This window comes from Armigeres subalbatus, unplaced genomic scaffold (assembly GCF_024139115.2).
Source record: "Armigeres subalbatus isolate Guangzhou_Male unplaced genomic scaffold, GZ_Asu_2 Contig141, whole genome shotgun sequence".
In the NCBI taxonomy this organism is placed as follows: Eukaryota; Metazoa; Arthropoda; class Insecta; order Diptera; family Culicidae; genus Armigeres; species Armigeres subalbatus.
In genome coordinates, this window is record NW_026942188.1 from 69,318 (window position 1) to 88,111 (window position 18,794).

The following is an 18,794-nucleotide window of genomic DNA, read 5'->3' on the forward strand; positions in this document are numbered from 1 at the left end:
CCTTTTGATTGGCTGATTATATTGTTGTCAGGGTTTGATTCGTTTTGTTCCTTTTATCTCAGATTGGCATCACTTGCCACTATTATTTACAATTATACTTAGTTTGACTGTTACTCTGGCGCTTTGTTGATCACATTGAATATGTTCCGTGTGTAATATGGTATGTATGTATATATGAAGAATGGAATGCATTTCCACTGTCGTTACACGTATTGTTGGTTCTGTTAAATGCGCTCGGTGTATAATAGTATGCATGCTTGGACATTAAAATTTTTCTAAACACTAAACTTTAGATTATTGTCAACAAGTTCTCAATCCTTTTTAGCTGTACACTGAACGCTGGAGTTTGTTCAGTGTATTTATTTCCTTTTTCCTAAACGTTCATCTTACAGTGTTTGACATCTGTAAGATTTTTTCTCCTATGTGGGACATTTAATAAAACACATTTAAAACATTTCATATGTTCATCATATATGTGATTACAGAATAATTTAATGGAACTCTTTTCTGGATTATACATGTAATAATTTGAACGCGTTCTTTTTTACCTATTAGAATTGAAGCACATAGCTCTCTTCAGCCATTTACGCAAGACGAAAAGTGAGCATCCTCAGAATCAATTATAACAAATTTGCAAAAGATCTGAGAAACCACCTTCAGTGCGATATAGTGCTAATTAATACAATTTGAGATTCCATTTTTTATTACTTTGCTTGATATGTTATCTAGCCTTTTAGGGTTCAAACCGGACATTTTTTGGCACTTTTAATCCAGTTTTCCAACCGAAGACAACATATTAAGAGATTCTCCTTTCGTTGTTGAAAATAAAATAAAATTTATCATCTTAATATGTATTCTTCGCTTCAACTGAAAATGTATAATAAAATGCAAAGAAACGGTTAGTTTGATATTATTGTAGCGTTGCTTTGAGCAGTGTCTTTACTTGTATCGACCAATCCTAAGAAATACAATAAATTTACGAGGAACGAAAGATTCTAACATTAAAAGTATACATAATTATCGAGAGAATTGAACAAATACTACGTCACGTGTCTCAATCAATGATAACGTTAAAAAATAACTTTATAGTACCTTGTTTAAAACTTAACATTTTTTTTGCTCACTGAGGTTAACCTAACTTGAAGAGGGAATGTCGAAAAACAGTCAACTTTACGACAATCGCAATATGTTGATAACTAAAACGATACACAAACAGGAATGTATGCTTGTCATAAACTAACTTTGTTTTAACACAAGAAAACTAACTTTTTCGCAACTATCCTATTATTCACCCATGCTTCTCCCTGAATTTGACTGCTATTTCCTACACAGGATAAATCTTTTCTGAGGCTCATATCCTAAACTTTTTGTTTTTTTTTTGTTTCTTCTGAACTAGTCAATACGTTAGTGTCCAATTTTATTCACGTAGCTGATTGATGTGGGATGCGCGAACGATGTGGTTTGGTTGATGTGTCTGTTCTTTTTCTCTGTCTAAACCTGAGCGGGTTTGGCCTTTCCAACGACCATGAGCATTTTTTGCAGGAATCGGGTGACGCCCACTGAAATGGAGAAATATAACAGGACGAAAAAGATAATGAATCAATAGGTGGATTAGATATGTTTTCGAATTCTTTAGAAAGTGTTAGTTAACAAACTTTAAATATTACTTCAAATACACACTACGCAGTGTTATAGGCTACACTGCCGTGAATCGCATATTTGTCCCATATGAATAGGAAACCCAGCAAAGATGGGACAAATATGCGATTCACGGCAGTACAGTTCGTGGTGCAATGGTGCGTTCACTGATTCTGGAGGTGCAGTATTCCAAGTGCTGTAGTTGTGAACATTGAATGCTAGATTTTGGAACAACGATGTTAGAGGCAATGGTGGCTTTGGCAGTAGTTGTTCTATTGTTGGCAGGCGGAAGAGTTTGAATTCGGAAAGTAATAAAAAAGTTCACAGGATTTTCTATCCTCGATTTCGCCCTGAGCATTTATTGTGCGATGAATGATATATCATATAAGTTGCAGAATTTTGTCTTAATGTCCACTTGCCAATAACAAAACCAAGCCTGCCAAATTCGTTTATTAGCCTAATAATTCTAAAGAATACATAAAAAGATAAGAAAATATACATATAAATAAGTGCAATGACTGCTTGTCTATAGTTCAAGAAGTTTGACAAAATCGTAAACGCGAAAAATAAATCATAAGATTCCTCTAAATTTTATTTACATAGGACGAAACCACACAATCATGTGATCAGTAAAGTTCAGTAGCAGATTTTCGGCAATTAATTCTTAGTTGATTTTTCCAAAAACTTCTTTCAGCATATCCTACGAGTAATCCTGCGCAAATTTATCCGAAAAGTATGATAATTGCTCCGGGGATTCTTATAATTTCATTTAGGCAGTCGGGTGCATATGTTTTGAAAAATTCATACGCATTTTTTTTTGTTTTGATTCTATCTGCGTTCTCCCGTTCCGTTGACGTTCAGAAATTCTTTCAGAAATTCCGCCAGAAATTTCTTCGGTAATTGGTGCGGGAGCTCCTGAAGAAAATTCAAATTAATATTCCTATGTCAAAACTTTCGGGAATCCCTCTGGGAATTCCTGCCAGAAAACTTCCAAGAATTCCTTAAGTAGCCATCGCAGGAATTTCCCTTTGTGTGTAGAGGAACTATCACATAAATGCCCGAAGAAATCCCCGCAGCAAATCCTAGAGGAATTTCCACAGAATCTCCAGCAGGTCTTCTTCTTCTTTTTCTTTATATTGGCATTACATTCCCACACTGGGACAGAACCGCCTCGCAGCTTAGTGTTCATTAAGCACTTCCACAGTTATTAACTGCAAGGTTTCTAAGCCAGGTTACCATTTTTGCATTCGTATATCATGAGGCTAGCACGATGATACTTTTATGCCCAGGGAAGTCGAGACAATTTCCAATCCGAAAATTGCCTAGACCGGCACCGGGAATCGAACCTAGCCACCCTCAGCATGGTCTTGCTTTGTAGCTGCGCGTCTTACCGCACGACTAAGGAGGGTCCCATCTCCAGCAAGTACTATCGGAGAATTTGGACAGAAAATTCATCATCAACTGATAAGAATTGGGAGCTTGGTTGCTGAGTGGATTCGAAACAAGGTAGGCTCGTAAGAAACATGACACTTCGCCCATGTTAAAGTACAAACGCAAGCATACTGAGACCGTAAAGCATAGTCTCGGTTCAGATTGTGGGAGGTAGTAATGACGTCACATGCTTATACATTCAAACTGAATGTTTACATACATCTGCCTTAATAAAACTCCAGGTTCTAACGTAACTTTTATGTAGGGCAACACTCTCTTTGTATGAGACCAATGCAACTCCGTTGGGCAACTTTCAAATTGACTAAAGTAACTGGCAACATATGTCAAAAAGCTAATGAGCTTCCTTATTGATACGTTTCGCTTCTTCCCCTTTGTTCAAACGCAAACAGCACTCGATGGAAGCGGACACTTGCTTGCTGTCGGACATATTAAAATGATGAAACAAGTTCTAAAGAAAATTCCTTCGGCTTAGCCGAAAAATGCTTATCTTCACATCGTGACAAATCCTCATTCGAAGAAAGTGTTCAACTCCGCACCGACGTTTGTCATCTCGAACTCTTCAGTTAGTAAACGACATTCTCCACTGCTCTCAGGTAGCCTGATCATCTCCGGATTAGGGCTGACAATAGTCATTCTCATCGTACGTAGTAATCGAAAAAAATATAGTCATCGTCATAACATTGCGCGACGTAACACCTATTCGGCTTCTTCGCGCCGAATGTACACCACGAAGACAGCCGCGCGGCCAAAAGTTATAGCGATTCCCGTCGTCACCTCTTTACGCAATTAATTGCACGTCGTTATAGACGGGCTGGTTAAAAACACAATGGTCTCAAATAAACAAATAGTATATTAACTTTGGAAACATAAATGTATCGATAACATTTAAACGTCTTCATAAGTAAATGCATAAGTACAGTGAACTCTCCCTTACTCGATATTGAAGGGACCATCGAGTTAGGGAGGTATCGATATAGGGAATAGTTTTATTTTTTTTCTTAAAATATCAAATACTTGTCGTAGTATGTAGAAATATGGATCAATGTCATTTGACCGAAAGCCATTTCACCGAAAGAGTTGTTTTTGGCCAAAAGGGTCATTTGGCCGAATGCAGTTTAGCCAAATAGTTACAATTGTTTCTTTTATGAAATGAAGAGAGCAGTGAGATGTTCGAAGTGAACGGTAAAAAGTGAGAACTGAGAAATGAGAGTGACATGTTCGACGTGAGTACAGAGCAGTGTTGGGAAATGTACAGTAAAACACTGTGATTATGCGAATGTTTACATTTTATCCGGTCAAATTTCACGCACCGCACAAACCGAAACAGTTTTCCAAAAAAAATGTACGCCTCATTGTGACATTTTTTTTACCGTTGAGGCAAACTGTTTGTATGTTCCTGCCTGCTGCTGCGTGATAGTCGAGCCGTCGGTGTAGTCATCAGATTTCTTGTTTCGGTTCGTGCGCAGCGCAAACAGAACAGAATCGAAAGCCTAGAAAGAATGCTAGCCGTTGGTACTAATTCATTAGTTCTAGTATCTCATTTTAGGAGGAGGAGTAAAGGAGTAAAGAAATAATCATTTACCACCAAAAACGGTCATACGTCGTGAAATGAGCGTACAGAAACATTAATTGTGGGGAGAGAAAATAATAAAATCATGTGCTGACTGTCGTCCGCTTGGTCGTGGCTGCTGCTGCAGCTGCCGTGGTTTTGTTTTTCTTTTACTTCGTGGCAGATTGAATGATGAAAAGAAATGTTAACCGTTCCCGTCCCTGGTACAGAGTAGTGAGAAGTGATTACCTTGAAACGAAAGTGAGTACTTAGTAGTGAGTTGTATGCAGTAACAAATTAGAAGTGAGAAGTGAGTGAAAAGAAGTGATATGCGATAGATGCGAAGTAAGAAGTAGGAAGTGAGTAGCGAGAAAAACAGAAGCAAGAGGTGAGAAGTGAAGAATAATAAATAAGATGTTAGAAGCGAGATGATGAGAAGTGGTGAGATATGACAGTAAGAAAAATCATATAAGATAGAAAGCAGAAGCAAAAAAAAGAGTGAGAATAATAAAGAAAGACGAAGAAAGAAGAAAAACGTAAAAAGAAAGATTGAAGAAGGTACAAAGAAGTAGGAAGAAAAAAGAAGGGAGAAAGAAAAAAGAAGAAGAAAAAGGCGAAGGGAGGAGAAAGAAGGAGTAAGGAAGAAAGAAAAAGAAATAATGGAAAGGACAAAGGAAAAAGAAGAAAGAGGCAATAAGGAAGAAGAATATAGGGAAATAAGTAAAGGAAGACGAAAGAAGAAAAAAGGAGTGAAAAGAGGAATGAAGCAAATTCTTTCCAATTTCAATCCAAATAAGAATGTATTTCACAATTCAATGACATTCTGTCAAACGGAATTCGTGTATATCGTGCATGTGAATCGTTTCTGACAACATCGAGTTAACGAGGTGAAAATGCATTGGTAAATTACTTCGAGAATATCGAGTGAGGGAGGTATCGACTTACGGAGGTAACGCAGTATGCTAGATTCGAGTAAGGGAAAATATCGGGTTACGGAACATCGAGTTAAGGAGAGCTCACTGTAATAGATTGCTAATGTCGCTCCTGTTCGCGTGACTAACATCTACTTTACTTTGATCTGCTAGCCAAAGTACCGGTACTACAAGTGTCAAACAAATGTTGGTAAATGAAACAAAACATGCACTACAACATTATGCATAACAAACCGACAAGTTTAGCTTGTGGCAGCATGTTTTGGCAAAATACTTCTAATAACTACAGCGTCACTAGCGTTCTAGTACTTATGCTTCTACTTCTTCATACGTTACTTCAAATTCATTATTACAAAGAATTATTAAAAATATTCGCATTGCAGCTGCCGCTTGAAGAATAATGGTATAAAGCTTGGTATGAAGTCTTCGTTCTTCTATGTCGTCATGACGATTTGGTTGCATGACGAAAGCTAACGTCGTGCGCGTCATGGACGATGCGCCGAGTAACAGTGAAGACACTTCAACTCGTCACTGTGGCATTTCGTGCTGCGAGGATGACTATTGTCAGCCCTGTTCTGAATGCTTTCATCGCTAAAACACATTCGGAACCTGATCGTTTCATTAAAATAATGGAATAGTTTCATTCCAGGCACTTGATGCCTGCTTCAGACCGTAGACAGATCGCTTGAGTCGACATATGAACCGAATCCTTCTTTTCATCAAACCCATCAGGTTGAGTCATGTAGATTTCTTTCTCCAACTAACCATGATGCACTGCCACGTTTTGTTATTTTGTAATCGCTAGCACTGCTCGTACAGTATTCAACGTGCCGGTGTAATCAAACCCAGCCTTCTGAGTAAACCCACGTGCCACTAGCATCGCTTTGTAACGGTTTTCTCCTTCGATTTCGTTCTTATTTAGGGTCATAAAGACTCTAGCGAAACTTGGTCCAAACTTTAATAACAAGTAGCACAACATATCAATGTCGTCACCAGGGCCAGATTTAGCCGGAAGGGGGCCCCGGGGCCGACAGTTTGTGGAGGCCCCAAAATATACAAAAAATGTTGTTTTTGGTACATAAGATTTGTGGGGGCCCGGGGCCACGGCCCTCCACATGGTTTCTCTCTGGCGATGATCCTTTAATTTGTCCCAGCTTTCTATGTCGATTTTGAATCTAGAATTAAGTGATGGTGGCGTTCGTAACTTAATCGACGTATTTCCATGAAACCTTACTTCCTAATAGCATTTCGGCTTTGAAACGCCATGTTCCCAGTGTGAAGCAACCAACTCTAAGCACTAAGAAGGCGGCTGGAGTTTGCTCACTGGGCATACTGACCACCAGCCAATCTTCAACTTCACTCGTTCCACTACCTTTTTGGCTTCCGCAACCGGTAACTTAAGGTAGGCTACCTGTGTGCCAAAGGGATTGCTTCTTAGGCGTACAGAGGTCTTCTCGACCTGTGTACCGCACTGGTCTCTGACGGCAGAGACGACGTTGTCCGCGTTCGTGACCTCGTCAAGTTCCGCCCCAACGACCTCACTTCGGCGTCGTCACCTGAAACCTCTTGGGCCAGCTTCCCGTAGTCATTCCCACTAGCCTGCGCTCCGCGTTACAGAACCAAGATCATTTCAACGGTCTTGGTGGAAAGCTTTCCGGCTGCCATCATCGATTAAAGGACTTTAGCGTACTGTGCCTTATCAGTTCTCACTAACCAGGCCTCGCCTCTGTCCTTAGCTTTCTTTGCGGGTCGAGATGCGTTCGACTCCAGCGATTTTCGGTCCCTTCTGCCGATGGCACAGGGACTTTTTGGGCCGAGAAGTCACCTTCTCGGGTCGACGCCCTTCGGGCTCCTCTGCACACCGATCTGTTCCGTCCAGACGACGTTTGGCCTATATGGTCGCACGTTGTTTGACTTTGCTCTGAGCGCCTTCGCCGGATTGCGAGTTCAGTGCGTGTTTTCTCTTGTTTCGGAAAGGGAGAAAAATGATAATGTGTTTCTTGTCCAGTCGTGTTTCTCCAGTAAGCAGAGCGATCGGCCGGTCGTCGAAATTTAGTTTTGCTTTGTGCGGAAAGCAAAACGATCGGCTGGTCACCGAAATTTTGTTCTGCATTGTGCGGGTGAGTAAATTAATCAGAAAATGATAATGTGTTTCTGAGTAGCCATCGAGCAAGCGTTGTGCAGTGCGTGTTTTAGTCGTCGCGAAGTAGTTAAGATATCGAATCAGTCTTCGGGAAAATACGTAAGACACGCGTTGCTTTTCCGTTTTTGTATCATCATGAATATGGCGTCGTTCAAAAGAAATAATTAGTCGCTTACCAAGGCGATTTCCAATATATTTCCTTCCCAACTAACATACTATTCCTTTCCAGTGCGCTCATGGAGATGCAGAGGATTCCTCGGTCTCTTGTAGCAATGAGTGTTGAACTAATTTTCCTCCCCTTATCCTAATTGACTGTGAGGACGTGGCCGGCATCGTTATTGGTCTTGAATTGGTACAGTCAACCAAGCTAAGCTCTGAGCGCCTTCGCCGGATTGCTGCCTAAGCCGTTTCGGGTTAGGCACAGGCTTTTCTTCATTGGCCGTCAGGCCGAAATCAATCGCCTCTAGGCCATGGTTGCTCCTCCAAGAAAGGAGAAGCCTCCAAGAAAGGAGAAGGCATCGGTTTGGGCATCTTTGTCGGCCTTCTCTCTTTCCACCACACCCGCCTGATAAACGCATCCTGTTCTTGTCTTGCGACTCGAAGGTTCTGTTTCAGTTCCTTACTGATGTTCTGCCTTGCGCTCGCGAACTCGATGATATCCCGAGTAGTGGCCGGCCGAGCGTGCTGATAGGGCTATACCCCATCACTGCTGGGGAGACACCGGTGCTGCTAGTTGCAGCCTCCGTCACTCCGCACTCCGCCTACCTGTAAGCAGACCTCGGGAGGAGGAAGTGGACGTCATATTTCAATCGCCCCAAAATATGTTGCCAATTCAATTTTTGTTTAACGTTGAAACGTTTCGAAATAATAGCCGTAAGGAGGAAAATGGGAAATAATTTCATCAGCATTTTGGAAGAACTTTTCATATGATGATTTACAAGCTTGATCTGGAGGAAAGCACTCTTTTGCTAAAATGTGAGTTTTCCCATCAATATGTGGTTTTACCCGCACATGCTCAAATTAATTAAATTTCATTCAATGAGCTCCGATTTAAGTTTTGAGTAGATTGCGATGAGAACACCTCCGCCAGACATTTTTTTGTGCTAAGGCGAGATCTCGGTCATCTCTTTGAAAATTTTTGCCACGATTTTCAATTGGTCCCGAAAACATAACTTTAGCTGCTGCAAGCAGATCCTAACCTGGGGGAGAAATCCAGTACGATTGTGATTAGCTCGGTGGGTGTTGTAGACAATTGAGTTACTACACGATGGGGCGTTATGGTTGACACTCATGTTGCTATTGTTTCCGGATTTATTACGGTTCATAAAACTGTTCTGATTATTGTGGTTTATGTGATTATGGTTGTGTTTATTGTTGTTTCCATTAAAATTGTTGTGTCTGCTTTTGTTGACCATTTTATTGCTTATGTAGTTGTTGGTGTGTCTTTTGTGATGAACTTCTTGTTGCTGGTATTATTGTTTTTGTTTTTGTGTCTTCTGTTGATGATGAAGTTGCTGTTGCTACTTTTTTTGTTTTAGTTGTTGTAGTTATGGTTCGTTCAGGTTGGATCGCGATTCGCACCACCAAGTGAGGTCGTGGTCCTTACTTTACCAAATATAGTCCGTGTTTCAACGGGCCAGATTTTCTGCAAGTTTCAGAAGAAGCATGGCCCAAAGCAACTGCACCACATATCGGTGTTGCTGCACTTCGTAGTGGAACCAGTATAGAACTTTGAACGATTCTCGAATTGAAAGAGAATGCTGCGCACTATGGGATATGTTCTCCGTTTTCTCTCCAACATCTCTAAACCAAACCAGATGCGGCAGGGACTCCTTACCCATGACGAGCTAATGGATGCAGAGTGCAGAATTTCGAAGCTCGTACAGCACGAGAGTTACCCGGATGAAATAGCCACTTCGAACGTAATAAAAATCACCCAAACGGACAGCAGGTGCCTTTGGATCTGAAAAATGCCTTGTTTCCGCTAATGCCTACACTTGATGACATCGGTTTAATGAGGCAGAGAAGCCGTATAATAGTGGCAAAGGATGCGAGCCACGATTCCCGCTACCCAATTATCTTACCGTCAAAGCACCGAGCAGTGAACTTGCTGGTTGAGGGTTGCCTTCGCCGTTACCTTCACGCAAATAATGAAGCCGTCGTCAACGACCTTCGTCAATACTACAATATTGCGAATCTACACCAGGTTGTGAATATTTCGGTGCCAACTGTGCAAGCTCCGCAAAGCTCGTCCAAGTAACCCAGCGATGGCTGCACTACCTCCACTTCGTCTGGCAACGAGTGTTCGCCCGTTTAGCTACGTGGGTCTGGATTATTTTGAACCATTACTGACAAAAGTGTCTCACGGTACGAGCTGTTCACCTAGAAATTGCGTACAGCTGGTCTACGGCGTGGTGCATCTCCTATGTACGACGATTCATTGGACGCCGAGAATCACCTATCGAAATCTTCAGCGACAATGGGACGAACTTCCAGGGAGCAGAACGTATTCTACGGAAACAAATCGATAAGGATCTGTCGCGAACGTTCACCAATGCGACGACGAAGTGGAGCTTCATTCCCTGGAGCTCCACATGAAACATGCATATTTCGAAGGAAAATTGAACGACGAGGAGCTACAAACGCTGGTTATTGAAGTTAAGAATATTGTAAATTCGAGGCCTCTGACATATCTACCCTTTGGACTCCGCGGAGTCCGAAGCTTTGACACCCTATCATTTTCTTTTGGAACATCAAGTGGAGCAAAACAAGCCAGTGTCAACGTTGGTGAAACCCAGAAAAATCTGCGAGATTCGTTAAGCGGAATTCAGCGCCAGCTCGATAAGTTCTGGGAACGCTTCTTGGTGGAGTACCTACCCGTTATTAGAAGGCAACCAAAGTGGTTCACCGAAAACAAACCGTTGCAAGTCGGCGATCTGGTTTAGGTCGTTGACGGAAGCAAGCGCAGTGAATGGGTACGAGATAAGGTGGTCCAAGTCTTAGAAAGAGCCGACAGTCGTGTCCGCCAAGCAAGTGTGCAGACTAAACAAGGGATATTCAAGCGTCCAACGACAAGACTAGCTGTGCTCGACGTAGATGTTCAAGGTGCTGTCCCATAATGAATGGAAGGAAGCACTGGGGGGAGATTGTTAACACGGGTACCACGGGTACTCCACAATTCAGAGGTCCTTCGTAGTTTATTTGGGAAAGCACCTGTCTATCGGACTGAGGTTGTGTGAACAAACCCTACCGATAGGGGGTCCCGCAGCGTAGTTGGCTACACGTTCGCCTTACAAGCGAATGGTCATGGGTTCGATTCCCAGCCCCTCCACCAAACCCTCGACAGTCGCCGGATGCGCAGCTCATGCAGTAGCATATTGGGGAACGCGTCTTACCCGAGCAGCACAAGTCAGACAAACATGGTTGCAGCAACTTAATTGTGACTGAATCCGGTCACATATAAGTTGCAGTAGCCTATGTGGAACATGTGTGCTGCTAGGGTACCGTTACGGCTGCCTGATGACGACTGACAACTTGTTCTTCTCGGAGGCATTCCTCCAACGTACCCGGATAAATGGCAACCGAATAATGCAACGATCATTGGATGCACGACATGGACAAACGGACACAATGGACTCACGATGAGATAAACTGGCAACGACAACAATAATGGTAATGGAAATCTAAAATTAGATTATGTGTGGATTCTGTTCAGCAGAATACCACAGTAGATCTCGGCACAGTAGCGGTTAAGAAACACAGAGTGCCTAAAAATTAAAAATAAATAAAAAAATAAAAAAACCCTACCGATGCGATGGAAGTAATTAACCTGTGCTACATTTTTCAAGCTAAGCTTCCTCACATGTTGTGCAATTGCACAAATAGAGTTTCAGACATAGTAATTATCTACTACTCCGGGTGGTTTGTACCCGCCATAGGTAATTAAATTTGGATTGTACTGAAGAGAGAAGTGCTAAGTCAGAAATGAGTAGTGAGCAGTGAGAAGAGAGAAGAAAAAAGGTGAGAAGTGGAAACTGAGAAATGAGAAATTTGACGCGAGAAGTGAGAAGGTAATCGTACGGAGAAGAAAGTGAGAAGTAAGAAGTGAAATGTAAAAAGTGAGAATTGATAAATGAGAAGTGCTATGTGAGAGCAGTAAGAAGTGATAGGTGAAAAGTGAGAAGTGTGAAGTGGGAAGTGCGAAATGAGAAATTAGAAGTGAGAACTGAGAACTGAGAACCGAGAAGTTAGAAGTGGGATGTGACTGGTGAAAATGAGATGTCGGGGGTCTTAAAAGGAATATCAACTGAGAGTTTAGTCTCGAAGCACTATTAAATCAGTCAAATGCCAATAACGGATTTGGACAACGTAGTTGTCGCCGGAAACGCAAGTGTTTTGTTCTGCTGCAGTCTCTTCACGAGTTGTTCTTTAACCGATAAACCAGAAAAATCATCCATAGAGGCATCTTCTTCGTACCGATCGTCAGGTGTGCCTCAGCTTCGACGATCGCATCAGGAATAATTAGACGCTTCAAGATCTGATCTGCTAGCCCTAGAAGTAGCTCTGGATGCCTTGAAAAAAATGCCAAAATCGCTTCTGCTCGATTGCGTTACGCCAGGATTATTGAAAAAGCACACTGAAGCAGCGGCCTTACCTTTTTACACTTTTTCGTTTTCTAATATTCTTTGCGAGTAAGGGCATCTTTAGTTATGTTACAGTTATAGTTATATTTATTTCCCGAGTTTAACATTTTATAACTGTTAAAGATATAGAACAAGAAATGCATCTTCAATAGCAGTTATAAGCTGCACATGTTTTATACTGGAAAACGAAAAAATAATCTTCCGAGGCCATTTCAAATGTCAAACTGTTACGATGTCGATGAAATAGTATTTTTTGTAGCTGATGACGTCATTTTCTATTGTTTTGAACGAAATAAAACTCGAGAAAATTCTGTTGCAAATTCGTGCGAAAATACAACTGAGCAGTATTCCAGTTATAAATTTCCTGGCGAAACTGTTCGAATTTTTAAAACTAAACGTCTGTTGAAGATGGCATTTTTACAGTTTCAATTTCATTTCCTAACGCCTCTACGATTTATAACTCGACTAATGATGCCCTAAGAAGCATAGAGTGGCATCTTTAGTAACCTGCTAGATATTGGCCGTGTAGAAAATAATCTGTACTTTGGTGGATGTATTCCTTCTAATTGTTTTTCCTTTTTCTATGAGTTCCCAGATGAACGATATTTGAACACAGATACAGATAAATTCTTTGGATTTAAGATTTTGTCATAAATTCAATCCAAATGCAAATGAAGTGATTACTTCTTTAGATCCTTCAATGGCTTAATATTTTTATACGATAACAATTTTAAAAGTGTTCTCCGGACGTGCTGATCCAGTCCCCCCAATCTTGGTTTTTGTTGAAAATGTTACACATAAGTTAAATGTTCGACTAGAAAGCATGCATTTTCGATAACACAACACCTGAAAAGCAAGTGGTTAGTAAACTAAAAAAAAACTTAACCTAGATTAGTAAGATCAATATAAAATAAATCAAGACGATAAAAACCTTTTGTTTTTCATCACTTCATCATCACATCTTCATCAAATTCCCTCCTCCGGTGGAATTTACTTCTGCTTCGGCCGCACCACCATCATCAACTTTTGCAAACTCTGAGTGAATCCTCCTGCAAGCATCAAACCCAACCGCAGCAGTCCCCGGCAGTCGCAGGTGTGGGAGGATCGGATGGTGGTAAAAATAACGGAAGAGATAGTGTGTTTTTTTGTGTGGTTTTCGATTTGTTCGATTCCACGCGTCACAGGTGGATTTCAAATCGAGTCGGATGAAAATCGTATGAGAAAAGAAAGAAAAGAAATTTTGTTGTTCTTAAAACAAGCGCAATTGCCAATCATGAAATACAGTGTGTCCGTGTGAAAGTAATTCTCAGTGAAACCAAACCTCAAATGGTACAATATATCGGAAATTCATTTTTCCTTATCCAGTCTCTAGATTGGCTATACCGGCTAGAAAATTCATAGGAATATTCCAAAACATATCTTAAAAATTACTAGAAATTGAAATAAAGGAATTATGGGTCTCTGTTTAAAATAATTTAAATAGAATGAAATTTCAATCAACGAACAATGGGCAGCTTAGAATTCTGAGAAACAGAAAATCATTCATAATATAGACAATAAAATAGTATCACTGCAAAATTTCCTCTATGTTGGTCTGGTATCATTGAGAATTGTCAGTCGAAGTGGAGCTTTGCATAGGCCAAAGAAAATAAAAAGTGTGGTAATTGGATAGAAATTATTCGAGCCAATAAGCAAAAGATTTGCTTCCAATATTAAACAAGGGTTTGAGGAATGAGTCTGGGGATTATGAGCCATGGAAAACGGCCCGGTAGACACTTACCCATCGAACGGTTGAACCACTTGGGTTTGTTCCGCCACGCAATGAAAATAAAGTAAACGGGGATGCTGCTCAGGATCATGAGCATTCCGTAGCCGGTTTCGACCGGGCTGGCAATCATCGGAACCACGGTGACGAACACGGTGGCAATCAGGTAGAAGATGGGGAAGAGCAGATTCACCTTGATCGGCCGTTCCAGGTTAGGTTGGGCCCACCGCAGCCATGGCAGACACAAGACGGCCACACCGATACTCAACTGGAACGGGAAATCATATTTATTAGGTACAGGTAATGCGTTTACTAAGCATTTAATGAATTTAATTTTCTAATCAAATTCTTACCCAAGTTGCAAATCCGACGTAGTTGATCAGCGCGAAAATATCCGACACGGTCAGGTAAACCATCGACAGCAGCGCCATGATGAGGACGGCCGGCGTCGGGGTGAGGCGCTGGATCTGGATCATGGTGAGAATCTCCGGCATTTGTCCTTCGCAGGCACCGGCGTAGAAAAGGCGCGATGACGTCAGCAGAATTCCGTTGACAGCACCGAAGGTCGACAGAGCCACGAAAACTGCAAACATGAAAGGTGGTGAAAGGGAATCGTGATTATCATGCCGCTGCGGGCTGCCGTGCATATTGTTGTCCTGCTAATGGAAGTTCGCCCTAATGAGGTATCTATCCAATGTTGATGAATGGCGAATGAACGGCGTTGCCGATTGTGGCACGTGGCTTTCCGTGGCGGTTATTGATCTAGATTTTACCACGGCGACTTTTATGATTGGGTAAAGGTAATGTGAATCAGGTGGCGTTTAATGGAATAAAGATGATGCAATAGCCGCTTGATGTCTAAAGTTATTATTGTGTTTGTCTGCAACTGATTGATGCTAATTACTGTTAATCGATTTCCTGAACGATATTTTTATACACTGAAGGATGACCTCAAGTTTTGATAAAAATATTGTTTTGCCATGGAAAGTTAATCACTAATAGCATCTATTGACATTATGTGAGTAGGAAAAATACCAAATAAGGACTAAGAAATCCTATTGAAAATGGTTTTCATTCTCTTTACCAATCCGCCAATACAAACTCACCCGGAATGGTCCATGCGAAAATTCCGAACACCCGATCGGCAAAGGTGACGGCTACGGCCTGCGAGCCGAGCACCTCCTCCGGCGACAGCACCGTGTAGAACGACACATTGGTGAAGACGTACACGACGGTGACCAGGGTGCAGGAAATGGCGATGGCGCGGGGCAGATTCTTAACCGGGTCCTTCAGCTCCTCGATGATGAAGTTCAGATAGTTCCTTTTTTGCGAGAGTGAGGGTGAGAGGGGAAGAGGATGTTAGAAAAGATTAGGTCCATTGTCCCAAGAGGTCCAATTAGTTGCTGTCGTCGCTAGCGCGTATGTAGGTTGCTTACCATCCGTTGTATGCGAAAAGACCCGAGTAGAAGGACAGCGCCAGCGATGTTACTTCGGTCTTCGTATTCTCAAACGTGAAGTGCTCGGTGTTGCCTGCAAATAATTCAATAGAGGAGAATTATGTCATTTTTTGGATGAGGAGCATTTTTATTCGTTAAGCCAATTGGCGTAAATTGAAGGTGGGATACATCGCACATTAAGTTAACAAAAGATATTATTGAAATAAACTCTACTTGCTGCTTGAATTGCATTTCATAGTGAATGAAGATATCAATTCTCATTGAAGTAGTGAGAGATATGCACACCCCCGTAAAGTCATGTATCCAGCATTTGATTTTTTTTCGTAATTTCTAGGATTCAACAAATGCTTAATGGACTGGTCAATAAACATATACTCAGAGAAGGGACATAACGGCTCAGACTGGAAATTGCTTTAAACACTAACATTTGGAACTAACATTGGCACACTATAATAAAGCATTAATTTGACGTCAATAGGTAACAGACAAAAATCTCAAAAGGTTTTTTAAGTTTGAGATAAAATTTTCGCATTTTTTGATCATCAACAGATAATAGTCAGTCATTTGACGAAAGCTCTTAGCTTTAGTTTGCTGTTAAGTTCGATCCACGAGTTGCGGAACAAACGCCGAAACCCCAATGGCGGCCAATCCGAATTTTTTCTGGAACATTCTGTCCTACATACACGTCGTACTCGAACTGGTTGAATTTAACTTTTGAATATGACATCAGCAGTTAAATCTGCTTAAGAGCACGAAGCGTTTTGGGGCCTCTTCTAATTCGAAGGATTAGTAGTTTAATGGGTTTCGTACATTTTGTTAACCTTCTGTCTGTGCTCAAAAAAACTTACGTTGTCTGTGCTCTGGGGTCAAATTGACCCCAAATTGAAATTGCTATAACTTTTTTATTGTTCGGCCAATTTTGAATTTTTGGGGCTGTTTCGAAAGATAATTTAATCATCTTTCAGGTCGTTACAAAAGATTGACTATTGGTGGGCGGGTACATCGCGGGAGGGGTTTTAGTGAACAAGGGTACAAAAACAGTGATTTTTCATGATTATTTTACTTATATCCGAAAATCCTACCCATTTTGAACTGCACCTTTTTTAAGAAGGTTATGCAGGAAGGCATGTGCTTAAGCATGAGGCGTTGATAAGTTTAGAACTCGGCCACCAGGCGGTGGTATATTTGAATTCATTATTTTAGACTACTCAAGATATTCCGATATATAGAATTCTCCTCAGTGTAAATATTCTTATCGCACAAATTTGAAAATTTGAAAAAGTGCTCATCATATTAAGCACCGCTTTGTAGTGCTAGACATCCTGAATAATATTGCCGAATACAACTTGGGTGTAGGTATGAGGGATCTCAAGCAAAAGCAATATTATATCATATATGCAAGAATATTGCAAGTACATTAGCTCCGCCTATTTGTAAATTTCCTAATTATTTATTTCGTTACATGACAGTTTATTCTCACCAGACAAACTTTGTTACAGACGTCATCTTTACAAATTTCAAAATTGTGCGATAAGAATATTTACAATGAGGAAAATTCCATATATCGGAGTTACTTGAGTAATCTAAAATAACGAATTCAAATATACCGCCACCTAGCGACCAAACGCTAAACTAATCAATGCCTCATGTCAAAGCACACGCCTTCCTGCATAACCTTTTGAAAAGATGCAGTTCAAAATGGGCAGGATTTTCAGATATAATAAAATAAGCATGAAAAATCACTGTTTTTGTACTCTTTTTACGAAAACCCCTCCCCGCGATGTACCCGCCCATCTTTAGTCAACCTTATGCAACGTCTTGAAAGATGATTAAAATATTCTTTCGAAACAGCCCAAAAAATCCCAAATTTTCCAAGCAATACAAAAGTTATAACAATTTCAATTCGGGGTCAATATGACTCAAGAGCACAGACAATGTAAGTTTTATTTTTAAGTACACTGTAGCGCTTATTTTCATGATTTTTCAAGCAAATTTTCACCTAGGGGCAGATGCCGGCTAGTTTTACCAAACTACTAAAAATTAGGAGAATCGATTGAAAACTAAAAAAATGGCAGCCACTCAAAGTGGCCTGGGGTCATATTGACCCCAGAGCACAGACAAAAGGTTAAAAGAGCATTTTCGCTGGTAAGTTCATCCTATCTGAAATACATATTTCCAGCCAAGCTCATATTACATTGATCTCCTTCTAAGTATGCAGAAATTATTGGAAGGCTACCCATAATTGTAACGAGCATTTAGTTTATTATGATGATTTTATGCTCTGCAAACATGAAAATATTGTCTTTAAGGCTGCGTCTCATTTCGTGAATTAACCACACATTAAAAATGACAGTTGAATAATTTCTAAATAAAGCTGCTCACACAACAAAGTTACTTTTGACAGACATCAATTTGTTTTCGACAAATGTCTTATCGGTGTTTTGCGATTTTTATAACCGGTTGATTTTTGATTTTCGAAAATACTAGAATTTCTCTTTGAATTTCTTCAGATATTTTTTTAAGTAATTCCTTTGGGAATAACTTCTGGAAACCAATCGAAATTATTTCAAGAATACTTCTGCAAATTTCCACAGAGATTCAAACGCAATCCTTTTCGAATTTCTCCTGAAATGCCTTGAATGATGCTGGAAAAGCATCTTTTTTTCAAGAATTTCTCCAGGAAGTCCATTGGGAGATAAATCAGAAATTTCATCGAACATTCCCCCAAGAAATTTATTCTACAACGTCTATGGGGATTTTAACCGGAAATTCCTTCGCAAATTTCTTCAAGAACGTCTTAAAGAAATCCCTCAGAACTTGTTTCAAGGAATGTTTTGAGAACTATCCCACAAAAATTCCATCGTGAATTCCGTCCAAATGATAACACTGGAGCAGTTCCTGGAAGATTGATTTGAGTAATTCCTGGAGGAACTTCCGGAGGAATTCCTTGGATGAACTCTCGGAGGTATTCCTGGAGGAACTTCCGGAGGAATTCCTGGAGGCAGGGATGTCAATCTCCCCGGAGAATTCACCGCGGTGAACATGTATATTGCGACAACATATTTGAGTATTGCGACCAAATATTTGCCAAATATGAAAGCTAATATGAAATTGTATCGAATATGTTTGATGAGTTGAACTTGAAAATCGATGTCCGACGCCATTTTGAAATCCAACATGGCGGACCAAAATTCAAGATGGCGGCCATATAGACC

The 18,794-nt window shown here is 40.6% G+C and overlaps 1 protein-coding gene across 4 annotated transcripts in view; it reads right to left on the reverse strand.

Moving 5' to 3' along the window:
• Positions 1-835: 835 nt before the first annotated feature.
• The window catches only part of LOC134202781 (large neutral amino acids transporter small subunit 1-like), a 121,578-nt gene continuing 103,619 nt past the window's right edge, over positions 836-18,794 (reverse strand). For 3 of the 4 annotated variants that reach the window (XR_009977343.1, XR_009977342.1, XR_009977341.1), the window contains exons 5-10: positions 15,559-15,652; positions 15,229-15,443; positions 14,476-14,705; positions 14,138-14,390; positions 13,289-13,406; positions 836-1,559 (exon numbers count right to left, since the gene is read on the reverse strand). Coding sequence is in view for 1 of the 4 variants with exons in the window: in XM_062677772.1 (XP_062533756.1) it covers positions 1,492-1,559; positions 14,138-14,390; positions 14,476-14,705; positions 15,229-15,443; positions 15,559-15,652 (860 nt within the window). In the remaining 3 variants the exon portion in view is untranslated. The remainder of the gene's footprint in view (positions 1,560-13,288; positions 13,407-14,137; positions 14,391-14,475; positions 14,706-15,228; positions 15,444-15,558; positions 15,653-18,794) is intronic. The other variant, XM_062677772.1, reaches the window with a different exon arrangement.